The 14411-nt window shown below is 42.3% G+C and overlaps 1 protein-coding gene across 1 annotated transcript; it reads right to left on the bottom strand.

Annotated features, from left to right (window-relative positions):
- Positions 1–277: 277 nt before the first annotated feature.
- Positions 278–13958, bottom strand: rev1 (REV1 DNA directed polymerase). Its single transcript, XM_008434493.2, has 22 exons — positions 13623–13958; positions 12967–13042; positions 10937–11069; positions 10404–10572; positions 9865–10305; positions 8898–9736; positions 7715–7816; positions 7481–7597; positions 7026–7152; positions 6823–6951; positions 6589–6743; positions 6379–6498; positions 6048–6268; positions 5791–5963; positions 4968–5197; positions 4692–4864; positions 3747–3971; positions 3463–3562; positions 3174–3376; positions 2937–3081; positions 2451–2553; positions 278–2347 (listed from the first exon to the last, which is right to left on the bottom strand). Exons 2-22 carry the CDS (start codon positions 13030–13032, stop codon positions 2236–2238), a joined length of 4083 nt encoding a protein of 1360 aa, XP_008432715.1. The 5' UTR covers positions 13033–13042; positions 13623–13958; the 3' UTR covers positions 278–2235.
- Between the last annotated feature and the right edge of the window lie 453 nt (positions 13959–14411).

The following is a 14411-nucleotide window of genomic DNA, read 5'->3' as shown; positions in this document are numbered from 1 at the left end:
TTGCTTTGTTTAGCTTACCATAATCTTTACACCATTTACCATCCTCATCCAAGATTTAACTAAACCACCCCACAGCATGATGCTACCACTGCCATGCTTCATGGTTGGGCTACCATGTTCAGGCTGAAACGGAAAACTTTCTGGGACTTCTTTAGACCAACTTTCAACAACAGATTTCTTCTTGCCACCCTTTTACAAAAGCACTACTTTAGTTTAGACTTCTTTAGCTATTGCAGCTTCCTTTGTCCAGCAATGTCTAATACACAAAAAAGACAGGTAGAGTATTAGAAGTTTATTAGCAAGGTTTAGAAAACTTACAAACAAATTCACAGCTTCAGGTCTTCAGGCACAAGCCAGATTAGAGAACCCAACACCGGCCAGTTTTTACTTGTGGCCATTTCTTTCAAGAAAGAAGTGAAAGGTGATGTGAAGCAACATCTAAAAAGTGAAAACTCATACATTCCAAATTACATTCAGACTGATCTGGTTTGCATATAGTTACTGCTTTAAGCAAACTTTTCAACAACATACTTATTGTCTTCTGTGAGGAGATCAGAAGCCAGTTAGTTGTGTCTGATGAGCGCTTCAGACGACAGGTTAAATTCAGGACGTATATACAGAAATGAAGTCAGTTGCCGTACAAGTGTTTCCAGGGTGAATAACAAAAGATGGGTCACCTGAATCTATCCAAATCCAACATTATTTCAACAGATTCAGAACCTGTTGAAAAGAGGAGGCAACTGCTTGAGTTACACCCGATTTAAATGCTTAACAAATGTTACATCATCTTCATCAGATCTCTCTTGTTCGTTAGCGACAAAAAAAAACAAAAAGGGAAATGAATAAGCTGATTGATTGCCGTTACATATGTTGATGCCCTCCCAAATTAGACTGCTACTGTCCAGGAAATACTTTGGCTAGCTTCAGATTTCCATGCCGGAACACGTGCAAGCTTTTAGACTTCAGAGTTACAATTTAAAGACGCTTACTAAGAATTCACTACTGGTAAACAAGACAAGAGGCAATTCCTCCACATACATTTTGTTTAAAACATTAGACAAAGGTCTTTCAAACATTATTTACACTCTATAACAAGGTTTGGCACTTTAAAAAAAACAGAATTGAATGAAACACTACAGAATGCAGCAGTTAGTTGTTTTTTTCCCTTTCTTCTTCCACAAAAGAAAGTGCTTCTAGATCAGAGCACCAGAATAACACGGATAAAAAATATTGTCTTTTTTTGTTGAACCATTTCAGCTTCAAATGCGCATTCGGACTGCTACAAGGTTAGCAAACTCCAAACGTGATCCACGAGTTTGGTTTTTGTCTCTACAACATGATGAACCTTGTACTCAACACTAGTACCTGTGCCTGTGAGGTAAGTTGACCGCCCTGCTGAAAAATAAAACAGAAAACAAACATATCTAAGCATTACAATGCTGGGTCAGAACAGGTGTGTTAAAAAAAAAAGAAAAAAAGTGAGCAAACAGAACCGTGCTGCGTTCGATTTGTACTTGAAAGTTTCAAGAGTCCCAAGTCGTAAAAACGAGAACAGAACAACATTGAAGTCTGAATGCCGACTGGGAAAAGCTGGAGGTCCCTGAGCCATTCCGTGTTCAACGTCTGTCATGGCTGCCACACGTATAAAAGATGGTGAAAGTTGCAGGAGTAACCGGTTTCTTTGCACTTCTGTCACACATTTCACTTCCCATTCATGCTCCTCTAGTGTTGCATCCATAGAAGCTGTGACTGGCTTGTAACAATAAGAGTAGCACCCTTAACAGTGAAACATCACTGGGGTTTCCAACTTGCAATCAGAACGGGCTGAACTTGGGTATGACATCATGCCCGTGTCAAACTTCTGAGACAAATCAAACGCAGTGCTAAACATCTGAGGAAAGGAAAAATCACAGATTACAAACCGTAAGGATTACGAACCATTTAAACTGCACCAAGTAGACAGTGAGACCATTTTTTTTTGCCCTTCAGTTTGAGCTACTCCAACACTGAAAACAAATATTTGTACAAAAAGTGACATACTGTACATGCTTTCATATAACACACCGATGGCTCTTTGCGTTTCTGCCATTAATTTTGTTGGCCGCTGAGGAAAAAAAGAAAGATGCTGCGGGAGAAGCTAGGATAGCAAATAGTAATCATTCAGATGTCATGATTCGTTTGGTACATGGTAGATTGTTGCAGAACAACAGGGTTACTTCTTTTCTCCTCTTCTTCTCATGTTATCTTCAAGATGCTACCGTAAGCTTGATGCACAACCACCTGTATGTTGTCTAAAATGAAGTCAAACGCCATACTCCAAACTGACTCCACAGACTGCTGCATAACCCTGAAGGAAAAAAACAAACAAACGAAACAAACTATAAGCAAACTGGGATCAGATAAAAAAGAGAGAACAACGCATGCAAAATGTTCAATTGTGCACCACCGACCTTTTCATATATCTTATTATCAAATCCAACTTCTCCAGGTCTTTATCTTCAATGAGATCAGTGCAGTACTTTACTACCTGCAGGATGTCCTCCTCCATTGGTTCTAAGCAAAAAGGCATTTTAAAAGGTAAGCAGTTGTGTAGCAGTTTATTTTTCATTAAATTTGTTCACATTAAATTTACTGATCCTTAAAAGTGTGTTCTTGCCTTGTTATGCCATTATTGCTATTATATTACTTGAAAATGGTCTCGAAACATTATAGTTTATCGCAGTAACTTCTGGAACAATTTATCGTCTAGCAAAATTTATCATCGTGACAGGCCTACTCTGACACCCTCAAATAAATTTCAGTGCACCCAGCTGCCTTCGGATGTCCAATATAATCCCAGCATAAAGCTACACCCAAAAGGAATTAGAGCTGGACCTGCAGCCCTATGAAGCTTAGATAAACAGGTGTTACTGTAGATGTCTTTAGGACATCTGTACCTGTGATGGTGGTGACCCATTCCCGTAGGAGCGTTTTAATGTCCGTCAGGTCACAAGCTCCAGCCAACGTTGGAACAGGACGAGGCAATGACTTCGTCACAGACACCATGACGTCCTGTTCTGAGGTGGACGGGTTCATTTCAGTCTGACAGAAGAGAAGTGAAAGGGAAAAGGGGTTAGTTCCAAACAGCAACGAATAAAGTAATCTTTCCATCTGTAACCACACGCAGAAATCACCTTTGGTACATTAGCGGGTTCTTGTGGTTTTATCGGCGGCACGCGTTTGGCTGGGCTGTTTGTGGAATGACGTCTCTTTAAGGGCGAGGTTCCTTTTTTAACAGGGCTCACTCCGTTCTTCCTCTTGTAGCGCCGCTTCAACCGTCCAACGCCAGTTCCCGCAGCAGGCGGCTTCAGCTGCAACAGGGGATTCTTCTGCTCGGCTGCAGACAAACCAACGCGTCAAAAAATAAAAATTACGTTAAAGGGGGAAGGAAAACTACGCGGCGGCAGCCGACGGTTAACTCACCCATTTTCACCTGGGGCTGGACATTGTTTGCACGGCTGTAGGCGGACTTCAGTTCATCCTGCAGCTCTTTGGGAAGGGCAGCAAAGACGTCCGGATCAACCTGCGACCAGTTACAGAAGCCGAGTGAAAATCTCCAGGAGATACCACTTAATCCTCATTTCTTAAATTACAGACATGATAAAACACAGTTACTCCTCCTTATTGCTGCATTGCTGGTTCTTGAATTAACACAGGGCTTGAATTACCGGACGCAATGTCAAAGTTTCCAACAGGTGCTTTTTTACCTGTGAGAAGTTTGGTAATTCAAGGACAATTCCCGGACTGTCTGGCTGGTTCGGAAACTGCAGCACCAACGTTCCCGCAGGGGGAGCGTACGGCGCAGGATGGGGAGAGGAAAGCTGTAGGTCGGGTGAACGGCAGTGATTTGGCCTCTCGTCTCTCTTAGTCCATGACTGCTCCACTTGCTCCCTCAGCTCGGCCGGCAAGGCCTCCAGGACAGAACGATCCACCTTGGAAATTATTCCAAAAAGATTGTGAAGAAGAAGAAGAAAAAGAAGAAGAAGAAGAAGAAAAAAAAGGTCTAAATAAAGAGCCTCTTTTAGTAAAAAGTGTTAAAATACTCTGTTGGTTTGTTATAAGCATGCTGGAAGAAAAAGGCAGGAATTTTCTTCAGCTAAATGGAGTATAGAACGATGCAACTATCAAATTCAAAAATACCTCATTGATCCCAAAGGGAAACTAAATATTTATTAATTAATTTAAAGTAAATTTACCCTCAATAAACTGATACTGATACCATTATCGCACATTTACACAGGCAAAGCTCATTGACACACAAAGTGTCAATTTCAAAAGTGCCCCGATTTCAACAGATGTGAGAAAATCTACAATCAACACAAATCATATAACAAATCACATGAATCGTACAACATAAAAAAATGCAGTAAGACATTAAAAAAAAAGAAGCAGTCACGGTGTGAGGATTTCTCCTTTGTTCTTAAAAATAACTTTTTTAAGAACAAAGTTCTGGTCCTGAACTGGTCCATCAGTTCAGGACCAGAACTGTTGCTTTTCTGCTTTAAATAACAGCATTTGATCATGTTTCTAAATCTTTTTCTAAATACTATTTTTCTGTGAAACGGCGGTACTTTCCCCTCAAAGTTATAAAACTGCACAAATCTCATGCCTGCGCTTGGCGATGATCCACCATTAAAAATCTCAGATTTTACCTGTGAGGGGGAGGGGACTTCAATGCTGAGGTTGAGACGGGTCCAGGAATGTTTCTGCGCTGCCCTGCAGACGGGCGTTTCTTTGCTTGTCCCAGGGACCGGCTCAGCAGGTGTCAGAGGATGTGGTGGTGAGAGAGCCGCTACTGAGAAAGTCTGCTTCTGCGGAGTGCCTGCTGCATTTTTAAAAAATTTTTTAAACACACATATAAAAGACTAAGCCAGGAGTTTAGAAGGAAATAAACAAAGCAAAAATCAAACCATGAAGACACACCAGACCTTTGTTGGTAGTTCTGGCATTTGATCCTTTGCCTAACAACATGTCCTTGATGGAGCGTGTCCGAGTTCCCCGGCAGTCGTGTGCCTGGGGCTGATTTCCCTCGAGCTGCTGAACCTGAATGCCGACCCCTCTCAGGTCCTGGACCTGCAGCTTCATGGCGTGGAGCAGCTTGATGACAGCGGAGGCGATCAGCTGACCGCTGTCAGTGGACTGAGCGAGCATCACAGTCCTGGCAGGAAGCAAGAAGAGACAAAAATCATTACTCCCGCGTCAATGTCAGGCTCAATCTTTACCATGTGGTGCTTTGCATGTTCGTCTGCTCGTTGCCCTTCTATTCGTCGACCATTTCGTTTTATTTTCTCAAATTTTGACATGTTGCAAGCACAGACTTTAATACGTTTTATTCCAGTTTTATATGCTCGACCAACACATTATGAATCGGAAGATAAATGATGGTTTTCTAATATTTTCCCAATATCTTCTGTTGGTCGATAACAACAATCCTACCAAAATACATTGAAGTTAGAGGCTGTAATGTTAATAGCATGTTCAAGGTAGGGCTGACACTAACAATTATTTTAGTCATTAATTATTCTGATGATTAGTCAGATGAAAAAAAAATTGCCGTATTCTTCTGATTTTTCATTTAACTCGCCTTTTTATGCAATATTAGAAATACATTAAAAAATGCAAAAACAAATGATACAATTCCATTTTAAGTAAGAAAATACAAGTTTATCTAACCTGATTTATTACAAATTATCACAATCATTTCCGCTTGGGGTATGAATGCTTTTGCAACTAGATGAAAAAGATCCTTACTTGGCGAGATTGTCACATATGCCATGACCTCCATATTTGGCCGGCTCCAGAGGCGCTCCGACCTTGCGAACCATGACCTTCAGAGTAACTCTCCGACCCCGCAGCCCTGCTTCCTTTAGACGCCGCTGCACCTCCATCGACAGGTTAGTCAGGAAACACTCAGCCTCGTCCTCCTGGTGAGTTTTTAAAGGGAAGAAGTTCAAAAATCAGGCGGTGCCTGGACAGACACGTGACGGCGTAAGCCTCGCAGGTCCAACCGTGGCAAAGCGGATGTTGTAGTTCATCTCGGCGGAGACGGATTTCCTTTCCTTTTCGAAGCGGACGGGCCGGTCGTCTAAACCCCTGCAGAACCGAAACAGGGTCTGTCCGGTACGAGGTCCGAACTTTTTCTGCAGCTGAGACAGAGACACCTGCTGGAGGTCCCCGCAAGACTTCACGCCCATCACAGCGAGTTTTTTGGCCATAATGTGCCCGACACCTGGGGAAAATGAATGAAAGAAACAATTTAAATAAATAATTTAGCTTCATGTTTCCTGAGAATCTCTTCTAGGGTAGAGACTAGAGCAGGACGCAGAGCAGCATATCCACCTGGCAAACTGGTCACTGGTAAGTCCCTGATGAAATCATCCACTTCTTCAGACCTTAGGAAGTACTGCCCGTTCGGCTTGGCCTTGCGGGTCGCGAGTCGAGCCAGAAGAATGTTGGACCCTGAACAGAGCGTCGCAGTCTGTCTGAATTATTTCCGTATGAATTCTGGATTTGTTTTAATTTACTTCGTGGGGGAAAACAGGGACTCACCCATTCCCACTGAGGCACAGCAGCCCGTTTTCCCCTGGATGTCTGCTCTAATGGCTTCGGCCAAACCATCTGGAGTGACGCCCACCTCAGCCAGCAGATGAGAAGCATCTATCAGAGCTTCGTCGCAGCTGAGAGCCTCGATGTCGTGGGTGTAACTGCACAGAGCAAATTAAGATCAACTTCGCGAGTAAATCCTTACTTCTAGCTAGACTGGCAGAGTTTGAGGTTCTGTACCTGGCCAGGATTTCATACATGTTTAGAGCCACCTCTTTGTAGGCGTCAAAGTCGTACGGGACCGACTGCAGAGAGGGGCACAGCTGCTTCGCTTTGCCAAAAAACATCCCGTTCCTCACACCCGCCTGCCTGCAGAGAGAGAAAACAAGACGTCCTTACATTTCTGTCGGCACAGGACGGTTGGGATCATGTTAACGTCTCACCTGGCCTCGTAACTGCAAGATGCGATCTCTGCCATCGACAGGGCGGTGGCGTCCGGGTCCATACCGTTTCCGTGGGAGTCGGGGGTGTCTTGCGAGGGAGTCACAGGGAGGTCGTCATCTGCTTTCTCTGACGAAAACAGCAACATTGCAGCAGTAATGTTATTCACAAGGCATACAGATTGGGGGGGGGGGGATTTTGGTGAATTGCAGTCTGGATTTTGTCATTTTCCTGAAAGAAGTAAGAAGTAGTTTTCTTCCAGGGAGTGCAAATAGAAAGTGAGTTATTTTTGGCCTTAGAGTCTATTTTATTTTTATTACTGTACTGTTCCCTCTACCATGCAGATATAAGCTACTTGCTTTACTTTAAAGCATTATTTCTTATGAGCTTTAGGGGAGGCAGCAATTTCCCTGCAATACTGACGTTTCATTTAGTTACCTGGATGACATGATCTCACCTGGCTGAGGATGAGTATGCCTCATCTGGTAGTACTGCAGCTCCACCTGATGGTTGGCTCCGGGTCTGATGGGGACTTTGCCCAGGCCACGGTTACTGGTGACAGCTACAGGCTTCCCTGCACAGAAATGTTTCCAGAACCAGAGAGCAAATTTCAAATCCCTCCCGTTCAACGTGCTTCGTATACACAAGGTTCACAGTTCACATCTAGACGATAAGGACTTAAAGGACTTGCCTTTAAGTTCTGGTCTGTGTCGGATCCCCACAGACACAAAGAAGCAGTCCATGTCCACGTGGAAGATGCACGATTTCACACTGATTGCCGATGACGCGCAAGCTGCAAACAAGGAGAAATTACAGCAACGAACGCTTTTCTAGATTTCAAATAGTTCTAGTCATCATACCTCATTAAAAACAAAGTATTTTTCAGTGGATTGTATGTGACAGAACACAACGTGCTAAAGAATTGTAAAATGTAAGGAAAATTTGGAATATATGACAGAGGCTGAAAACTGCTGAGCATTTTCATCCATTCTGACTGAGCTTGAGCCTTTTTGTTCAATCCCAGACAGAAATAAAACAACATGATATCACATTTGTCCTTTATCATTATTACTGATAATAATTAATGTTATTATTTAGATGTGGCCACGACTGAACATCTTGTGGCCATAAAATATTGTTGTATTTTTGTCCGTGACAGATGGAAGAGATGAAAATGAATAAAGTTCCTGATCATTAGGAAGTGAGCATAAACTTTKACCTTTTTCAGGGGTGTTTTATGATATGTTTTGGTGTTGAGCATTTTTAAAAGGAAGATTGTCTTTTATATTAAGACTCTTAGTTTTGCACATAAAAAAACCATCTAGGGCAAACACTTTATAACATTTTGTTAAACTAATGTTCTGTTGAACCACAGCAGTTTGTTTCATTTGTGTATTTTAAATATTTGTATTTACACTTGATTATATTTTGTTGGCCAAAATTAGTTTGCTCATATATTTATTTATCTATTACTACATTTTCTTTGACACACTAAACGTATTGTGTGATTTCGTGTGTATATATATATATATATATATATATATTTTTTTTTTTTATTCTACTTTCCTGTTTACAAGGGAAAGTAAAAATAAAAAGCTGTTACATATTTGTTTGGACAAATCAGAAGAAAAAAAGGAAAAAAGAAAAGCAGAAAATGTGGAGCACTAATGTGATGTGATATCTTTAGAGGTATTTTAAAATATATGTTGTAATATTTTTTGGCCATCTCGCACACCCCTAATTGTGGCACATACATTAATCTATAAATGGTAAAAAAAAACAAAAGAAAAAACGTTCTTAATTTTTGGGGAAAATTCAAAAGACATCATTATGAAATAAAAAAGAGAAGGCAAGAATAACTTCCTTTTGCCCACCTTGTCCATGTGTGGATCGCTGTGCCATAGACTTCCTCAGTCGCTCTTTCCCGGGGTAGGATGGACTCCCCTCAGTCTTCCGTTTGCTGTGTAGTTCGTTGACATACTCGGAGAAAGCGATCCTCCAAGTGGAGATCTGGTGCAAACGCGAGTGAGAGTAAAACTCAGAGATCAGACCGCCCGTCTGCTCCAGCAGCTGGTCCGAGGACGTGGAGGCCGAGGGCGCCTCGGTGGGAGGATCGGGCTTGGCTGCTACGCGGGCCGCGTTCGGGAGAGGGGCGTCGGTCAGAAACGCTTTGTGGCGACTTCCGTTTAATCTGACGGACGAAAGGGAACAAGAAGGAGGAGGTTGGGAAGTCTGCTCCGAAATTGGCTCAACATGAGCGGGAGGTCGGAGACATTTCAGAGGCGTCTGGGGTTCGTTGGCCCTCAAAGCCTCGTGAGCGGAGGACGATGGAGGTTTGGGGTCGCAAAGGCCTCCGTCTTGTGTGCTGGATTGCTCCAAGCGAATAGGAAGAGAGTCTGATTGCTTTGGAGGGCTTGGGGGGAACTCGTACGGATCAGGTTTGGCGTGTGACTGCACTGAAGAACTCTGAGGTTTCTCTGTTGAACTCTTTGCTCTACATGTGGACGCGTCCCCGTCAGAGGAGCGAGGATCTGCAACAGGGGACGAGCCCTCTGGCTTTAAGGCACCGTTAAAAAGGTGAGCGTGTCCGTTGGTCAGGGGGGCTTCTCCCACAGCAGCCGAGGCCCCGACAGGACAAGGATCTCCGCGCTCTTGCATTTCCATCATTTTAGAATGGCTCGAGGTATCCGGTGAGGCCTGGAGAACTCCATTTCTAGGGAAAGCAAAAGAGAGCAAATTGTCACATCTTAACCAAACATGGGATATTAAATTAAAAGCCGGAACTGCTTCATAAAAAGGAAATAAAAAGCATCCAATTAGTAATTTCATGAAAACGCTCACATTTTTAAGTCTTCGTCGTTCACGTGAGCAGAACCGGGAGACTTGTGCGGGAGCTTTGCGTGGCCCTTGTTGGGAAGGGGGTACTTGTGTAAGGATCGGCTTGTGTGCAGGGAACCTGAAACGAGTTGACTCGATTTCAGATGACTCGGGTGGTGGCAATCCAAGCTCGCCTTGGAGCTGCGGCGGACGGACTGAGGCTCGGCTTCGCTGCAGCCGGGGACAGGGAAGGGGTTGTTTGAGGATCCCCCGCTGCGGGGAACAGAGGGCTCTGTGTTGTGCGGTGGCAAAAGAGGCTTTTGATGCTTGCTCAGCTGAAGGGGACAATGGCTCGGTTCGGACATCTCTGAGGTGTGGCGCAGAATCACGGCGGGGAACAGCGTGTTCTTCTGCTTAGCATACAACTGGTACTTGAAACAAGGGAGGAGACGGCCGTCCTTGATGCTGGATGAACCAAAGGAACGCAGATTTCAGCTCATGTTTGCATTCGATAAAAAAAAAACAAAAAAAAAAAAACAACTCTTGTTTTGTACTAAACACACCTGTCAGTGATCCACTCTGGCCTGATGACCTTTTCCCCTCGGAGCTCCTGAATCTTGCAGTTGGGCAGGTTATTGGCGATGATGTGGGTGGTCTTTGAGCGAGAGTAGTAGATGTGGAACTGACCCCCGTGCAGCATCATCAGCCGGCGGAGCTCGTCTGCACTCGGGTCTGATTAGAAGGACAAAACAGCGACACATTCATTCATTCATTCATCGACGAGAGGAGAGTGAGGAAAGAGTACGCCGCCATGTCTGTCACACTCAGCCACCTGGCATTAGACAGGGCATGAACGACGAGCAATAGAAATAGAAAGTTTTCAACGATTAAATAACACATGATATTTGAACATTTGCAAGACTGTTTATCTTTATAATCCATGGCATACTTGCGTGTAAGGAAAAAAATAAACGGGCATGGGCAGGCAATAATTTGTGTGCAGGTACAAATAAGTGTTGGTTTGGATAACTGGTAACACGAGGGATAACAAAGAGCCATGAAATACAAACCAAGTGAGCAGAGTATTTGCTTGTACCTGTGTATCCGTTGACATAGATAGACACCCCACTGAAGATGCTGGAGCCGGTTCCTTCCTTCTGCTTTTCTCTGGTGGCATTGAGCTTGAACTGCTCGTCCAGCTTGGTAACCTTGGCAGCCATGTAGCCGCCCTGCACCAACAGAAATTCGGCAAAGCAAAACAAAACAAAAAAAAAAGAGTAAGGGACGTTTAGAAACCCAAGAGGAATCAGGATATAAATACATCTAATTTACATGACGCAACATTTAGTGACTGATCAGAGCTAAACGACTTGCGTAGAAAGAACATGATATGAAACTAAATAAGACTGAGCATACAGAAGGTTTATATACACAGGATATTAATCATTTACTTGGACTAGCACATAAAAACCACACCATATGTTGACTGACAGACCTTTTTAAACATGACATTATAGCCGAATTTGTAGCCATGCAAAAGGTTTAATTTAGCTATGCCATTTAGAGTAACCTGATACCCAGACTGTTTTTAGTTGATGTAACATCTGAGTAGTTTTTATAAATCTTCTGGGGTATTATTGAGCACATTTATTCAGACTATAATATGTATATCCTTCAAGTTGTTAGGCTGTTAGAACACGAGGGGAACATGGGATTAGAGCAGTAGTCCCCAAACTACGGCCCGCGGGCCGAATCCGGCCCGCCTCAACATTTGGTGCGGCCCCCCTGCACAATACCAGAGAGCATTTAGATTTTTTTTTCCATATACCGTATTTTCCGGACTATAAGCCGCTACTTTTTTCCTAAGCTTTGAACCATGCGGCTTATAGCCGGGTGCGGCTCATATGTGGATTATTCTTCAACCATCAGGGGGCTCTTTAGCAGGAGGTGAATCACTCGAAGTCAAAATTGGAAATAAAAGAAGAAAGCGCCCATTAAAACGGAATTAGGTTTTATAGGGAATTGAAATTTGAGAATGTTGTTGATCATTTAAATAGCATTGAAGGGAAAAAGAAGATTTTTTGTTTTTTAAATAATACTGGGATCATTATGAGAATTTGAGGTATAGATATTAGGATCCAGTAGATGGCAGTAGTGCAACAATAATGGACGCAAGCTGCTGTTGAAATCTAAAAACAGAAGAAGAAGACAAAGAAGAAGAAGAAGAAGCTCATTTTCATTTAGCACATGCTAGTAGCAACACGAAGGATCAGCACTTTTACTGTTACAGTTACCGTTCGGAAACTACAGTAATCAGTTCAGTTAAATCTAAACGTGGTAACTTTTTTTGTCAACCATAATAAATGTGATATTCAATTGACCTGTAATGACTCAAATGTTGGGTGCTGCTGCTGCATCATTGTGGGAAACCTAGAATGGCAGAGATATCTGCGGCTTATGGTTTTTTTTAGAAAAACTTTGGGGGTGCTTACAGTCTGGAAAATACAGTATTTATTTAATAGTGTTATTTCCTGGATTTTTTTCTGTGAAGAACCCAGAGAGGGTTATTTGGTTATTATTTATTTCATTAATAGTGTTATTATTTATTTCCTGACTTTTTTTCTGCGAAGAACTCAAAGAGGGTTATTTGATTGTGCTTTCTGGAAAACAATAATTTTTTATATTTAGGCACTCCTGCAATCGTCACACTTTTTCTGTTACAAACTGACTCCGGCCCCCACCAGAGAAGGAAAAAGTCATGTGGCCCTCACAGGAAAAAGTTTGGGGACCCCTGGATTAGAGGATACAGTGAACTGCAACCTATTCAATCTTGCACTGGAATTTTAAGTGACTGACTAACAAAGCGTATAACATAATTGTGAAGCGGAAGTCAAATTATGCATGGTTATGATTTTTTTAGTGTGGTTCGGGAGCCCCTGAATAAAATGCAGTGCAATAAATTCTTTTTAGAAGTCACCTAACCTTTAGGCTTCTCTACAACTTCAGGTTCATGTCGGTCTTGGCAATATTAAAAAGGGGTGGGACACACATATTCCCCATTATTTCCATGTTTTGCCATGCATGTCTCTGGTTCTTTGCGAAGCTCTCACAGCTGGATGTACTCACCCTTTCTCCCCAACCATTGTCATCGCTGCCATTGGCTCTCTTTCTCATCCAACCATCTCGACTCATACTGAGCTTTCTGTAAACACAAGGAAAGCCAAATGTCAGGAATGGTATACAAGTAAAAATGAAAATATGGACTACTCAGATTATCTGATGCTGCATTAAGACATTCTGGAAATGTCAACAATGCTGAACTGTTAGGTTTTTTTTATTTTATTTTTAACGCATAACACTGACAGATTTGCTATAATTAACTAAWAATCTTTCATAACGCATGCACTGATATCATTTCAGAGCAAATGTTATGACTTTGGCTGGCGTTAGCGGAGCTGTTTGCCCCCCCCCCAAAAGGCATGCCTGGACAGACTTTCTCCCTCTGACAGACAGGTCACAAAAGCAACATGCTGCTAACATTAGCTTAGCTCCAGGAATTAAATACATTACAGAGCAGCACGTCGCTTTAYCATCCTGTCAGTTTAATAAGGACCGCTGGAAATGTTCTCTCTGTACTTGCTAACACAACAATACAGGCGAAATTAGCTGGCAAACAACGAACAGAGTRCGTGTCTGAGCAACTTCAGTGCAGCGGTAATCATGTGTGTAAACAAACTACGGTCCCGCCAGCAAAAGTCATCTTGTAGTTCTTTGTGTTGTACCTTTTAAGCTGTCAGACGAGGCTGCTGGCCACACTCTTCTCTCTGCAGATACCGCTGAGCAGAAAGGCTGCCCAATGCTGCTGCTGCTGCTGCTGTTTGAGTTAAACGAGGTTAGAGAGCAAAGCGAAATGAAGACCCYACAGACAGGCAGCTCACAGCCACGGTCTTCACTTTGTTCCTCAGAAAAGTCCTGCTTTTGGTGAGGTGAGATCCTCCTATTGTGTCACGCAACCACGCCATGTCTCTTGAATATTTTTGGTCACCCTCCCAATCCTTTCGCTCTCCATTTCAACCGCCTGATCCATTTACCTCTTTTTTCTCTCTGCGAACGTGAAACCAAGCGATGCGGAACTTCCGGTGCTTTCATTCAAAATAAAAGGTTGTTGCTATTCAGTTGAGTAGACAAAAAAAATTAACACATTTAACAGGTAGACATTCCGAAAGTAAATAAGTAAATCAAATAATTTTAAAAAGAGATTTAAAAAAAAAGAAGTTTTTTTTTGTAAAAATGAGTAATCATGACACCTGATTTTTTTTAAAAAAAGAAAGAAAGAAAATGTAATCAGACATGAATGTAAAGTTATGTGTAAACTGCCTGTTTAAAAATAACATTAAACAAGTGTAAAAGCTAATGACAAAATAAATAATGTAATCCATCTCACGCACAAATCAGCTRCTTTATAGTGACTCATTGGTTTTTCTCGTAGTGTTTAGGTTCATTTTAGCATTTAAATAAATACTATGCAAATATAGAAAGATTTAGCACTARTCTCAAGAAAGTATCTTTAA

This window comes from Poecilia reticulata, linkage group LG2, assembly GCF_000633615.1.
Source record: "Poecilia reticulata strain Guanapo linkage group LG2, Guppy_female_1.0+MT, whole genome shotgun sequence".
Classification (NCBI taxonomy): domain Eukaryota; kingdom Metazoa; phylum Chordata; class Actinopteri; order Cyprinodontiformes; family Poeciliidae; genus Poecilia; species Poecilia reticulata.
The sequence above is the reverse complement of the archived record's forward strand: the minus strand, read 5'-3'. Positions and strand labels throughout refer to the sequence as shown.